Genomic DNA, 15,466 nt, shown 5'->3' on the forward strand with positions numbered 1-15,466 from the left:
CATAAGGAGACGATGGTCCTATCCCGTTTAGAATTTTGAGACAACAGCAACATCGGTAAGGCAAAACTGTTGTTTGAATATGATGTGGTCTATTTTGTTGTGGAACCGCCCACCGGGAGACTCCCATGTCCAACGTTTAGATTCGGCCTTCTGGAACTGTGAGTTACCATGGATGGTTTTGGTCGACATGATGAACTCAGACAGTTTGCCACACTGTTCATTCCATTCTAGGCCATGGGTCCTGATGTGAAGTTCTTCGGCTGATCTTCTTGTTCCTATCTTGGCATTACAATCACTGACAATGATCTTGTAGAAGGTGTGGTCTTCTTTATAGAACTTCTCCAGCTCCATGTAGGATATCTCAATTTCTTCTTCATCATAATTGAATGTTGGTGCGTAGACAACGAAGATAGAAACTGCCAGCAGTGAGCCACATCTATTCAAGTGTAAATGTCCGATTCAGATTGTTTGGCATTTGAATGAATCAATGTTCATGGCCAAGTTCATGTTGACAAGAATACAGACACCTCCGACACCTCTTTTATTGCATGTTCTGAGGAACAATTCTTCTCTAGTGTCGAAAACGGCGTGATGTGAACATGAAATATGAAATAAGTGTATTCTGTAATAGTTTTAGTTAAACATCATAAATACTACAGTAAGTACTTTTCTGGACAAGAGGGTAGTTAACTGGTTTAATAGAGAAAAATTTGTGTGTGCAATCAGTCTTATGTAGCATTGATTTTTAGATGCAGTGTCCTTAGAGACAATGAAAGAAAATAACTTAAGAGGAGCTAGAGCTATAGCACAGCAGGTAGGGAGTTTGCCTTGTAGGAGGCCGAACCGGGTTCAATTCCCACCATGCTAAATGGTCTCCCGAACACTGTCAGGAGTGATTCCTGAATGCAGAGCCATGAATAACGCCTGTGCATTTCTGTGTGTGACCAATAAATAAATAAATAAATAAATAACCCAAGAAGGAGAAAAGATAATGCATAATTTACATGATTTTGATTTGAAAAATGACATGCTTCCTAGAAGACGATTATGTCTCTCTAAATGTCCTTCTAAGCTTAAAGGGATTTGAAGGTGTGACTCTCATCAACTCTCATCAAAGCCCTTGTCTTGCACCTGTAAAGTCCTGGTTTTCATTCCTGGAGCCACATGCTTTCCATCCCTCCTCTCTTAACACCTCTGGGAGCCAAACTGTCCATCCAGCCCAGCCCAGTATCACAGGGCACGGCCTTCACAACTACAAATAAAATAAAATTTTGAGAGTTCCAATTGATGAATCAGTGACAATCTCTTGAGATTAATACCCCTTCTCTTATAAGACATTCTCCTGGTTGCTATCATTTTATCCTAAGTGTTAATAACCTCTGCCTGGAGCAATAGCACAGTGGGTAGGGGGTTTGCCTTGCATGCGGCCGACCCGACCGACATATGTTTGATTTCTCCGCCCATCTCGAAAGCCCAGCAAGCTACTGAGAGTATCTTGCCAGCATGGCAAAGCCTGGCAAGCTATCCGTGACGTATTCAATATGCCAAACACAGTAAGTGTCTCAATAGAGATGTTACTGGGGCCCGCTCGAGCAAAACGATGAACAATGGAAGGGCAGTGATAGTGACAGTTAATAACCTTCAAAGTTAGTTACAGCTACTCATACCATAGGCAATGAAAATGAACATTTGTTATTATCACCTGATCAAACTGGGTTCAATTCCTCCATCCCTTTTGGAGAGCCTGGCAAGCTACAGATAGTATCCTGCCTGCATGGCAGAGCCTGGCAAGCTTCCTATGGCGTATTCGATATGCAAAAACAGTAACAACAAGTCACACAATGAAGACGTTACTTGTGCCCCCTCGAGCAAATTGATGAACAATGAGAGGATAGTGCAACAGTGGAGTTAATGTTTTTATTTCATGAAACTATGCAGTGTATCTGATACTGCAAGAAAATGAATTAAACTCCTCAAGTATATAGTCTGAAACTAGAGGTGGTTGAATTTTGGTAATGAGCAGCTATACTAAGCAAATATCATAGGCAGGTTCACACCAGCACTGCAAACTCTTGGTCTTCTTCAGTAGCTGCTCTTGCTATACAACTTGCTATACAACAGGCCCACCCCAGCCTTTGGCTTTGCTACACTTGAACATCCTTCAGGATGAGTTTAAATTTCACTTTCTCAACTCAACCTCCCCTCCTGGTAGGCTGTCTATTAGGTTTCCTAGCGACTGGATTACCATATTGCTGTCTCTCTGTTCGTACTCAGCACTCCACTGTAATTTGCTGGTTTAACTGTCTTTCTTTCATACAAGGCATGAGTTCCCTGAAGGCTACTCTCTTTCCTATCTTGTTCATCACTAAATCCTCAGCACCCAGACACTGTCTAGAACCTTGTTAGCTCCTCTTGTCTGTGTTCAACACTGGAACAGAAACTGAAACTGCCAACAGAGAAACAAACGTATGGAGACAAAAGAGAGATGGACATATGAAGCTCAGAAGCCCTCTCACATCTTATCAACTTCTTGTGGTTGTTCTGTGTTCATTTGATTTGTCTAAAAATAGCAGAAATGATTAGCAATGGAGCCAGTAGGCTACCTCTAAGCAAATTTACAAAATAACGAGAAATAATTAAAAGGCAGTCATGATATAAGTCATTATATGATAAGTCAGAAAAGTATTAATATGTTATTTTCAAAGTAACTATTTTTTGTAGACCATCATTATTTCTGTATTCTTTTAGAATTTACCAACCCACCACCAACAAATCCACCCTTCCTCATTTGTTCTCTTTCTAGCTCCTTGAGTTAACTGTTTCTGGTTGTAAAAAAACAGGCATTATTTTCATGTAAAAATGCCTGTCTGAATCTCAAAGATGGCCAATGAAAACTGGTGTCATATACGTCTATTTTTTGTGACTTCTATTTCAATACTCTTTAATCCATAATTCATTTATAATATGTTTCTAAAATTTTCAAGCATCGTAAAGACTCAAAATTATAAATGTTTTTCATTCTAAAGTGTAAAAGATCCAGAAGACTATATATAGTTGTACTTTTTAAAGGCAAATTCAGAAGAGAAACTAATGGCAAATAATCTTTATAACTATATAATTTCAGTAAATGTCAAAGATATTACCCAAACTCTATATCTTACTTTTTTTAAAAATGTAGAGCTTTAGACAAAATGTATGGTTTGATATGAAGTAAAATATTTCAAGGAAAATAATCTGGCAGTTCAACCACTCCTACAATTTTATTATCAATCTTTGTGTCAGGATGGAATATTTGTAATATTTTACTACAGATTCTTGGAATGTCATGTATTTCATGAAATCTGTGAAGACATTCTTCCTTTCTATTAATCACTGCATTAAGATTTCAATAAAGGAAAAAAATCAACCATTAACAGGTAGATTTGTATCCTCAAAAACAATATTTATCATGGTAACAATACCAATACTGATTTTTTTCTATTCAATATATGTATGATGAACACATAATTATATAGGTGTAATCATGTAGTTCAGTTTCTTTGAAATATAAAACAAATAAATAGGTTATACATGTGGAATACACATTTGTGCATGGCATCAGACATCTTTACTATGTTTTGTGTTGTGAGGTAAGCAACATATTTGTGCTAAGCCAACAAGGCACAATGTTGTTAACCCAGGGCATGAAATTTTGAGTTTACCAGAGTTTGTAGAACATGAAATTTTGGATTTACACTGAATTTGTATCAATGATTTATAACTAATTCAAGCAAGTAAAAATTGGTGAAATCATAGAGATTAGAAGATAGATTTTTGTATTGTGGACCTAGATTTTCTCTGTACTAAATATGCAAAGAGGACTGTAGCACTGTTCTCCCATTGTTTATCAATTTGCCAGACTTTGTTGTGCGGGCAAGATATACTCGGAAGCTTGCTGGACTCTCCGAGAGGGATGGAGGAATCAAAGCCGGGTCAGCAAGGCATACGTCCTACCCGCTGTGCTATCTATTTTGAGCATTAATCAAATTTTAAAAGAAGTATTAAATGTTGTAAAAGACAAAAGAAATTTGTTTTATGTTAGCGATGATTTTCAGTTACTTTAATCCTTAAATTTGTTCATGCATAAAATAGGAAAAATATTACCTAGTTTACAAATTTGGGAGGAAGGAGCTGGGCCATACCTGCAGTGCTCTGAATATACTCCTGACATTGTGCTCAGGAATTACTCCTTGTGGGCTCAGGCACCAGACAGAAAGGCAGAAATCAAACCCGGAGGAGTCACATGGAAGGCAGTCATTTTACCCACTATACTAACTATGGTCTCTAGTTTACAAATCTTAAAGGTTGTATTTTTTAACATTTCAAAGTGAACTATCACAAAAAATGTATTGAAGTACAGTGCAAATATCTCTTCATTCCCTTCACCCCACTTTTATTCTTTCCTTTGCTTTAAAGTTAATAACCTCTGAAACCAAGTAACAGAAATTGATGAAAACTAGATTTTCGGTCCAAGAATGTTAATATGACTGCTTATCTTATTATGAAATTGAATGGCTTTTATTATTTCCTGGGAAATTGAAATGTTTCCTAGACTTGTAGTTTAGGTGCAGTGTACAGACAACTTAGTTCTAATCAATGTTAAATCAATGTTTGTTTGATTAATTGAGCCCTTATCTAGTGTAAGTTTATTACACTCTGTGTTCACACAAACAGTTTGGTATAGTGCTGATCTGTATCTCCTGCATGAGAATATGTGAACAATGCCCTTCTTCACATTTCAAAGTAACTCTGTCAGTTGATTATCTTATTTATAAACTTCTCAGCATAATACACAAAACATATACAAATGCACATTTAATTTGAGGCATAACTGTTTTTTTTGTTTCAAGTTTTCTATTTGATAGATGGTATAAATCACAAAAATACATTATTTATAAAAAGATATACAGTATTCTTATTTTATAGTAAAATAATAATATTTTATTATGAAATAAATATTACAAAATAAAATTTTATACTTTTTAATAGGCATGTAAGATGGAAGAAATTTAATTCTTTTATTTAATGCTTTCATTATTATAAAAATTAAAGCTCAATTTTTGTCTCATTGTCTAAGACAAAGTTATGGGAGACATATTTGTCCTATTAAAATACACTAACTTGACCAAACTTATTCCTTTTTCATTCACAATTCTTTAAATTACATATTGTAGCAACTAAATAAAACATGAATATAGATATAATTTGAGCAATTGCAAAATATTCTTTAATGTATTCCCATAATACCTAGTGAGCTGAATTGCATTAGTGTATGTTCATTGCATTATAAGCACTGTTCAATTAAACTTGAAGTTATGAGTACATATATACCTATAACATATATAAGTAACATATATAAAAGAGAATAAGATATTACAATAAATTAGTACTATATGATAGTGGAACACAAACTGAGTAATATTAACTAAGGAGCTATAGTAAATTTCTACAGGAATAATATTTTGAAATATAAAGGATATTTCTCTTGATAGTGAGTCACCTGGTTATTTAGTTTGGAATTCTCTTTTGCATTGTCATTCTTAAATGAAAGTAAAGGAGGATAATTAAAATTATAGTGACAAAAAGTATATGCCAGACAAAACAGAATATGTAGTAAATGTTAAAATAGTGTGTAGTAGATATTAAATAATCTTAACATATGCTTATTGTGAAAAAAATTACTGTTTAGTACCAACTTCAGAATAAAATATAACCCTGAACATTTATAATTAAGGTAGTAATTCTTAATCTCAATAAGAATCAATTCTATGTATCACATTTATTTTAACATTTAATCTTAAGCCTCAGAAATGAAAATTTTAATTTTCTAAATTGCCTTTATAACTCATTTATATCAGCAGAAGAAAAATTATTTGATAAACCATTATTTATCTATTCAGAGCTATTTTCTAAACTTTAGAAAATGGGGAGAACTATCCAATCTCATTTTATTCTGTTTCCAGAAATTAACTGCTTAATTTTAAAAGCAAAGAGTCTAGTTAATCTATAAAATATAATGTATATAAGATATTACTCAATAAACACATTTTAAAATTAAAAACCAAAGAGTTATATATATGTAAGGAAATTTTAAAGCCCTCATGAGACTGACAAGTAAATCCACACCAAACTATTATTTCCAACCTTTTTACTGAAGCAATATTGTTTTACATAATTGAACTAGGAAAAACTGCCTTGTAGGGAGAATCAGAATCATCCCCAATTCTGTCCCACAAACAAAAGTGTCTGAAGCAAGGTCAGGGAAGATATGGGATAGGCAAAGGACTGAATAATAATGACAATACAAGAAAAAAAAATAGTTGGTCTTCTGATTTTACTGTGATTTGTGTGATTCCTTTGTGTGATTTATTTCTTTTCTATTACAGTTCCTCCAGATTTCATGCCGAGGTTCAAATGCAAAAGTATAAGGTATAGATTTATCTAACAATAGAACACTACCTAGTTGATATTTTAAAATCACATATATTATAGGAAAAACAATTCTGAAAAATAACAAACTATTTTATTCTGCTTTCCTAACCTTTGCTTAATTTGCTTGAAAAATAGATTTGTATTTCTTTAAAGGTCAAAAATCAATCACTGCTTTATCAAACAATCAAAACATAAAGTTATTTGCATCATGTTCTACTTTCACTTAAAAACCCATATCCACCATTCTCTAGTATTTTGTACTTCATACTTTTGTCTTACAGGAGCAATTAATTTGTTGCTCAAGCTTTGCTACAAACCACCCTGACAGGTGAAAAAAATTTCAGCAAGCCATACCTTGATTTGGGGAATGTAAAACTTTCTAAAATAAATTATCCACTGAAACCAACTTTTAAAGAATGAATAGAAAGCTCTTTACACAGTTCCAGTGGGAGGCTTTTATTTATGATTTAATAGATATATTTGAGGTCACAGTTATATAAACCTATAATTGAATTAAAAAAACGCATCCCTATTCTAAACTCCTTGTTTCAATAAAATATGTTCAATGTAACTGTAATATATACAGTCTTAAATAAATTGCTTTGTAAAGGGGTGGTGGGAACATCCTTAAAAGAATGTGATCGTTCTCCAGAAAACTACATTTTTTCTTTCTCTCCCTTTCTCTCACCTTTCTCCCTCCATTCCCTTCTCCTTTTTTTCCAGGTGACCAACAAACTAACAATATTATTTTAACTCATTTTGTTTATAAAGGTCATATTAGTCCATATATATTTTGCTTGACCTTCAATTTCTACATCCTTGCAAGCGTGCCTGGTTTAATGAAGAGGGAATGGGTCCCTAAAGAAAGATGTGGAATAATTCAAGTGAATCTTCTCAATCAAGTAAGGATTTTCTCAGGTTGTAAAGATCATACCTTGAACTAAGCCTAAAACAATTTTGAATTTGGTAAGAAAAGAAATTAAATCCAAGAATTTATTGCAACAACTCACAACCTCAAATTGTTTCTATTTTCTCATTCCCAGGAGTCTTTCCTTAGAATTAACCTGTCAGAAAGCAGGAAGGGAATAACCCTGATTTATTACTAAAAGCAGAGTGAGACTTAAGCTTGAGGGATATTATGGTAAGGGTCCTTAAAGGAAAGAATATGTTGTGTTTAAGTTGACAAAACCAGATAGGAAAGTCATTAACTAAAAATCCAGTGTTGACAGGTATTTAATTTGGCCTTCCAGTCAACTGTACTCCAAGGATTACAAAATCTTACTGTAAGCTCATATAAGCTGATCATTTAAATGATACATGGGAACTGATCTGATACTTGACTCTAAATAGGAAACCCCCAAGAACATATGATGTTCTAGGGAATCAAAGTCACTTAGGAAGTGTTCGTAAAAGAGAAAACCATGATCAAAATTTATGAAAGGGTGGGGGGAAAAACACTTTATTTTATTGTAAAATTGCACACAAATTATATATATCTGTTAAATTTGGAACATCTAATGCTAAAGTATCACAACATCAAATACTCATTTTTAGAGTATGTGAATACTTTCTACATTCTAGTATTCAAAGAATATCAATAAATAATGTAGATGCATTATGCTAATCTAAAGATTAGAGCAAGGTTCAAACAAAGAAATCAGTTAAGCAACATTGCTTTTTCATAATGGGTTCTCTAGTCACAATCCAACATCAAATGAAATGTGATTTATTGAATAAACGCTATGAGAATACCCTCTTTATGTAACTTTTAGTCCAAGTATATTAATAACTTGCCAAATTTTGAGTGAATTTGACACATCATTTTGTAAAATTTATTTTTTTCTAACTTTTTCAATGTACTGTTTATGGCACAAGAGACAATTCAGCTGTCTCTTACACTAAAAATGTTGGATATAAACAAAGCACCAAGGATTAAATTTGTTTAAGATTTTTGTGCTTCGTGGCGGAAAAACAATGCAGTATCTTACATACCTCAGTAGCAAACTGCTGTAGGCCTCCAATATTAATTGGTCCCTCTTCAGTGGCATATAAATTGCATCCACCTACGCACAGATCAGAGGTTGGGCACACCATTCCACAAGTCAGACCGAGTGGGTTGTCAGAAAAAATCATTTTAGCAGCTCCATAGTAATTCTGCAAAAACAATTTTAAGTAAGCATCAATTATGCAACAATGTACCCTAAACACTAAAATTAGAACTAACTTTTTCTCCTAGATAACTGGGTTTAAAGAGGAACATGCATGAATGATTCAGATATTATAATGTTGTCTTATCATCAAATCAATCAAATTATAATAATTATTAATACAAAACCTCACTGTAACTTCCATATAAGCTGATAATTTATACATAGGAACTGGTCTGGTACTTGATTCTAAACAGGAAACCTCTATACTGCTTAATAGGAATGTAAACAATGGAACTGTTTTGAAAATAGATTGACAGTTCCTCATAAGGTAAAACAGTTACCATAAGACTTAACAAATACATTCTCTGTCATATACTACAGAAAATTCACAACATATGTCCATGCAAACCTTTGTATACCAGTGGTTATAAGAACACTATTCCAAACAACTACAATGTAAAAATAATATAACTTCACATAATTTATGAAAGGCTACACAACTGGTAGCATAACATATAATTGTATGTTATTCAACAATAAGAATAATGATATATGTTGTCAGAACATTTAAAATAGTGCTAAGTGAAAAAAAGCCATTTATAGAAAGCCAAAAATGATCATTTCGGTCATAGTAAATGTCCAGAATATACAAAACTTAGTTACCTATAACTGTATAACGGGCGATCCAAGAACAAATAAAAAATGTCTGTTAATAGAAAACTTCATTTGGGAAAGATAGAAATATCCTAATTTAATTGTGGTATGGTTTATAAACCCATAAATATACACAAAATGATTGCATTTTACATTGGCATACTGTATGAGATGTGAATAACATTGCAACAAAATTTATACATTATGAAAGACACACTTGAGAAGTAGATAACTACACATGTAACTTAATAACGTAATATTTTAGTAAAATTGCAAGATTAGCTACAAAAACTAGACAAAGACTAGAGGGCAATGAAACATAATGCTTAAAATTAACTTTGTACTGAAAATAAATCATATGCATCTCTAAACAAATCTGTAAGTTATGATGAAATTTATAGTCTGATCTTTTACATATAAAACAAGAGCAGAATCAACTACCAGTTCTTTCATCTAAAAATCTAAATAATACTTAGGTATTACCATGTATTTTATCTAAATGGTTTTGGATGCTTTCTATTTTCTGGTTTGGGATGATACGTTTAGTAAGTGTAGTGAACTAACTAAAAATTAATTGGTTGATTCCTAAGCAAACACCCTCAGTTTGCTTCCTTAATTCTAGTGATCCTCTTAGTCAGCACCTACACATAGCTATACAGTTCTAGAAAGAAAATTCTCAGTTATTGTCATACATAATTTTTCCTTCTCTTTAATATCTTAGGAATCACTCAGGAAAATTCAGCGTGAATTGTTAACAAATGTTTACTGGCAGACTTATCGATTAAAAATTCCTGTTGCATAATTATTACTATCTGAATAATAACTTTATAAAAACAACTCTTTAGGGGCCAGAGAATTAGGCCAAGTGGTTGAGAGCACTGTCTAGTCCTCCAGGCACCTTAGATATGGCTCTGGTGACAACTCTGATCACCAAACCTTCAGGCCAGAACTGCTGGCAGAGTAGGGCTGACCATGGCACCACTAAAACCAAAGCAAACAAAAACACTGTACAATCAGAGGAAGAAATCTCAATTGCAGATAACATCTGGGGATATCTGAAAATTTTAAAATGTTTATGAAAATATAATCCAATGAGGCCAAACTGAGTTACAGATTACACATAAAAAATTAACACACACTTGGGATCAGAGAGAGTACAGCAAGTAGGGCATTTGCTTTGCACACTTCCAACCCAGGTTTGACCCTCTTCAAGCCATATGATCCCAAGTGTTGCCAGAAGTGATCCATGAGGGCAGAGCCAGGAGTAAACCTTAAGCAATGCCGGCTGTGGCCCCAAAACAACAACAATCACAACAACAATACACACGCACAATGTAAGCTATTGCTGTCAAATTGACAAGAACTTATTATTCACCACATAATCATTGACAGACGGTCATGACTACAGAATTAATAACTTACACACACACACACACACACACACACACACATACACACATACACACACAGGATGCAATATTTTTAGTTAAAGAAGAATTACTGGAAATTCCTTAAATAAAATCTTCTACATTTTATGTAATATTTTCAAAATTCATTTTTGGGGACACACCTAGTGATGCTGATGTGGGTTATTAGAGACCCTGTGTCAGGAGTCTCACAGTAGTGCTCACAAGGAAGTCCATGAGTATCAGGAATCAAACCTAGGCCTCAAGCTTACAAAATGGGTGCCAAGTCCTTTTAGCTATCTTTCCAGTCCTACGAGTTTTTAATAGAGATCTTTGAATAATGGATCAAAACTAAAGCACTTTACTTACATGAATAACATACTGGTTCATTTCCCAGCAAAGCAAAAGTAATGTTAAAAGAAATTTTTATATAGATATATGTGTATATTTTACTTTTAATTTATGATCATTTCAATTATTTGTTTAGAATAATCTTGAATTTCACAGTCGTGGTGTGCCCAGCCCTCTTGGTATATAGATGGTGGTGTGTACCAACATAGTGCTCAACACCCTTTACCAATACCCCTAAAAAAACATATGGTCTCTGATATCAAGGTGATTTGGCATGAGGATAAGAAAGATTTCAGAGTAAGGTGATTGATATATGGCTGGAGCGATAGCACAGCTGTAGGGTGTTTGCCTTGCATGCAGCCAGCCCGGCTGACCCGAGTTCGATTCCTCCGCCCCTCTTGAAGAGCCCAGCAAGCTACCGAGAGTATCTCACCCACACGGCAAAGCTTGGCAAGCTACCCGTGACATATTCAATTTGCCAAACACAGTAACAACAAAGTCTCACAATGGAGATGTTACTGGGCCCGCTCGAGCAAATTGATGACCAACAGTACTTACAGTGTTTATTTAATGGGTTGCTGTCAAGATTAATCTGGAGGTGACTGGACTGAGAGAGGAGAGAGAGATGGAAAGAGGAGACATACAATTGATACATGTAAACATTCAACAAAGTTTAGAACACTTATTGGAAGAAGGATTTGGAATTTTCGCAAGTGGCCTTCACTTGCTTAATCAATAAAAGTTGATCAGAAGATATACTTTAAAATGGTATTGAACCACATTAGGTGAACTTGACTGACAACTTAAAGATTTTGTATTTAATAGAAGCTTCTCGATAGAAGAAATTTACCTGGAGGATTAATGAGCATATGATACAAAAATTATCAGAAGAAGAGCCACAATGCTGAGACTATGAAAAGATGCAATGATGATACCTAAAAGACAAAATGTTCCTATTCTCTATAAAATACAGAAGCACATTTTTGAAACAGAACTGAGTCAATATTCAGCAATGATTCAGAAGTAACCTTTGTAATCTCCCTTTCACAAATAACTTTAAAGCAATGGTGGAAAAACAATGTAAGAATCTGAGTGCTCAGAGACAAAGACATTCAGAAGCCTATCTGAAATGGAACACCTCCTCAACTCGTCTCTTCAGAACTTCAAGATCAATACTAATTTTTTTTTCTCTGATAGTAAGTGGGAAGATTTCTTGAGTCCTTCTAAACAAGAGGTTGGACTCCTATTCTGTGAGCTCTTCAACCTTTCCAAAAGTAAGGATTATAAAATTTAAATTTAGAAGAGCACTTTAAAGACACCCCAGGAGTCTCCTCGAAAACACACAACCACTTCAAGTTATTCAATCAGCTGCAAGCATCGCAGTCCTTTATCATGTGAAGATAAACGTGCAGGTCTATGTAAGAATAATAAATATCTTTATTTCAGCACACAGTTTTTTTCATAAACACAAAACCATAAGGATTTCAATCCTTAACAAAATATCTAAAAGACCCTAATGTCTAAAATATCTGTTACATTCATATCAACACAAATATATAGGCTTTGAATACTCTCAACCTATTAATTTAGCCATATTTTGAGATATTCAATTTTCTACTTTTTATAAAGTGTTAATATGTGCCATTGATGAGTTAATTTTAAAATAAGCTTTTACTCTTTTTATAAATTTTAAAATTGTAGCACGCAACTGCATTAGTGTCATTTTTCTACAATTTAATGATTTGTAAGTCCTTCTCAAAAAACATGAAAAAACCATAATCCAGCTATTCTGTCATATGGTACAACTAATTTAACAAATAGTCCTATCAAATTTGGTCCTTCATATCACTACAAGATTATCAATACAGCTGGTGAATTTATTTTAAAGTGTTCTTCCTTCTTCCAATGACAGTTTTCACAGATGGAAGCATTCTTCCAAGATAAACTCCAATCTGTTTCATTTAAAAAATACTTGGGCTAACTTCAATCAGTTTGCATATGTGAGAAGGGTGACTTAACAGTACTTACATTTTTGGATTAAGCTATCAAAAGGTGAATGTACTCACAATAGACAATAATTAAATAGAAAACATCTCTAGTAGCACATGTAGGGAATTTAAGCTTAAGAAAACTCTAGATGACTGCCAGTCACACACAACAAACTATCTATGTGTCTTTAAATATTGGCGCAGGACATTTGGAACATACTACAAAAAACACACAAAAATCCCTGCCCTCATGATGTGTTAACTGTATGAGTACAAATGAACACGGAGACTGAGGAATGCCTCATGAGCACTGTGATCAGTGTAATCCTATAAACCCACGCTCCCTTGGCTAGGAAGAAAAGACCAATGTTATCCTACAAATATCAATTCTGTTTCCTATTTTCTACATACTAACTGCATTTATCCACTGAAAACACTTTGAAACCTATACTGCTTTGCTTATTATTACTTAATTTAATGTATATCTGATTCAGTACATTCATTATCAAATCATTGTCACTGTCACTGTCCTCCCGTTGTTCATCAATTTGCTTGAGCGGGCCCAGTAACGTCTTCCATTTTGAGACCTATTGTTATTGTGTTTGGCATATCAAATACGTCATGAGGAGCTTGCCAAGCTTTGCCACGTGGTCAAGATACTCTCGATAGCTTGCCGGGCACTCTGAGAAGGGCGGAGGAATCGAACTCGGGTCGACCATGTTGGCTGCCTGCAAGGCAAACGCCCTACCGCTGTTCTATCACCCCAACCCCACTATCAAGTACTGATCAATTATTCTTTAAATATTAACTATATAAAATCTTTTTAGAAACACCAATTGCATTACAGAACAGATATTAATGTCTCTAGATTGTTGTATTTAAAATTAGAAATAATATTTTATCTATAGTAAAATTCTTTTCACATTATACACCATTGTTTGGACAATATTTTCTTTGAGAAGTTTTAGTAGTCCAGTATGTTGTCAAAATGATAAGGCACTTTTCTTGAAAACAAAAGATCCTGGATCTGATTCCAGCAATGCATGGTCTCTGAAACATCTGGCCTCAAATAACAAATAACATAGTCCTGACAACTAAAAAAAATAATTAATTTAAAAATATTACTAATCTTTCATCCTTTTCAATCACAAAGATAATGTTCAGAAAGTTCTTATCTTCTACTACATCCTTTCTAGAGAATTCTACAGTTACCTATATGTATTTTTTATGATCCTATTTTTCTGATGTCTTTTGATGTATTTTTTATCGTTTATAATTTTTTTATATTTAGAGACCATTTTTACTTTACACCTATAAACAGATTATAAAAACAGTATTATTCTGTCAGGACCCCAACATTTCATGACCAAGTTTCTTGAGAAATTAAAGGGCCAAAAGTTAGGTATGAGGAAACCATGCCCACCAACCATTTCCAGCTCTTCTATACAAGCTAATCATTTATAGGCCTTGCTTCAGAGACCTATAAGTAAATCTTGAAAAATATCAAAAACTGCAGCTAATCTTGGACTCATGCAAGGATGAACAGACCAGGAGGGTGTGGGTCAGCCTGGTGCCCACCCAAAGCAGAGCCTCCTGCAGACTTTTCTTTCCATAATACAAAACCATGCCACGACCCCAGCCAGATTCTGTCACCTCTTGATCGACCTCACTGAGATACAATCTGCTGAAAATCTCCAGGTTTTCTCAGGGTCTAGATGGGCTACTCCCCCTACTTCCCTATACTACTGGAACCACCTGCAGTCACCACCATGAACCAACTCCTGCGCCACTATGCAAACTCTTGTACTGACCATGCTTTAGAGACCCATAAATAAGTCTCTAAAGAGATCAAAAGTCACAGTTAATCTCCGACCCACTCAAGTCTGATCAGATAAGGGTAAATCAAAGGTGGGCGGGTGGGTCAGTCTGGTGCCCACCCAAGCAGAGCATTCAGCAGCTGCTTGCTTTCACAGTCAAAATTGCTGCTATACAGATACAGCCATCCTGACTCCACCTTCTTGGGACAGACCTCACTAAAGTATAATCTTCTGAAAATACTGGTATGAGGGTCTTGTGACTTAAATCTCCAAAATTTCTTGGGGACAGGATGGGCTATCTCCCCACATCTCCTGGTACTTTGGGAAGCCCTGGCAGTCACGTCCACACCCCAAAGCTGCCACCCAGTTAAAAAAGCTACTCCAGCCTTACCTTCCCAATAACGATACTGAACACCCTGAACAAACACAATGTCTTCTTAGTACCTGTACGGCAAACCATAATTCACAAAAGGAGAGAGAGAGAAAGAAGAAAAGTGCCTGCGTAGAGGCAGGCTGAGGGTGGTGGGGGTGGTGTTGGAGGGTGGTGATAGAGAAACAGGGGACTCTGTTGGTGGGAAAAGTACACTGGTATAGGGATAGGTTTTGGATCATTGTATGACTAAAATCTA

General features: G+C 34.6%; 1 protein-coding gene across 1 annotated transcript in view; it reads right to left on the reverse strand.

The window, feature by feature from the left end:
* The window catches only part of DPYD (dihydropyrimidine dehydrogenase), a 960,132-nt gene that overhangs the window by 705,919 nt on the left and 238,747 nt on the right, over positions 1-15,466 (reverse strand). Inside the window, exon 5 of the mRNA XM_056139087.1 lies at positions 8,464-8,625. Within this exon, the coding sequence (XP_055995062.1) occupies positions 8,464-8,625 (162 nt within the window). The remainder of the gene's footprint in view (positions 1-8,463; positions 8,626-15,466) is intronic.

Source organism: Sorex fumeus, unplaced genomic scaffold (genome assembly GCF_029834395.1).
Source record: "Sorex fumeus unplaced genomic scaffold, SorFum_2.1 ptg000131l, whole genome shotgun sequence".
Taxonomy (NCBI): domain Eukaryota; kingdom Metazoa; phylum Chordata; class Mammalia; order Eulipotyphla; family Soricidae; genus Sorex; species Sorex fumeus.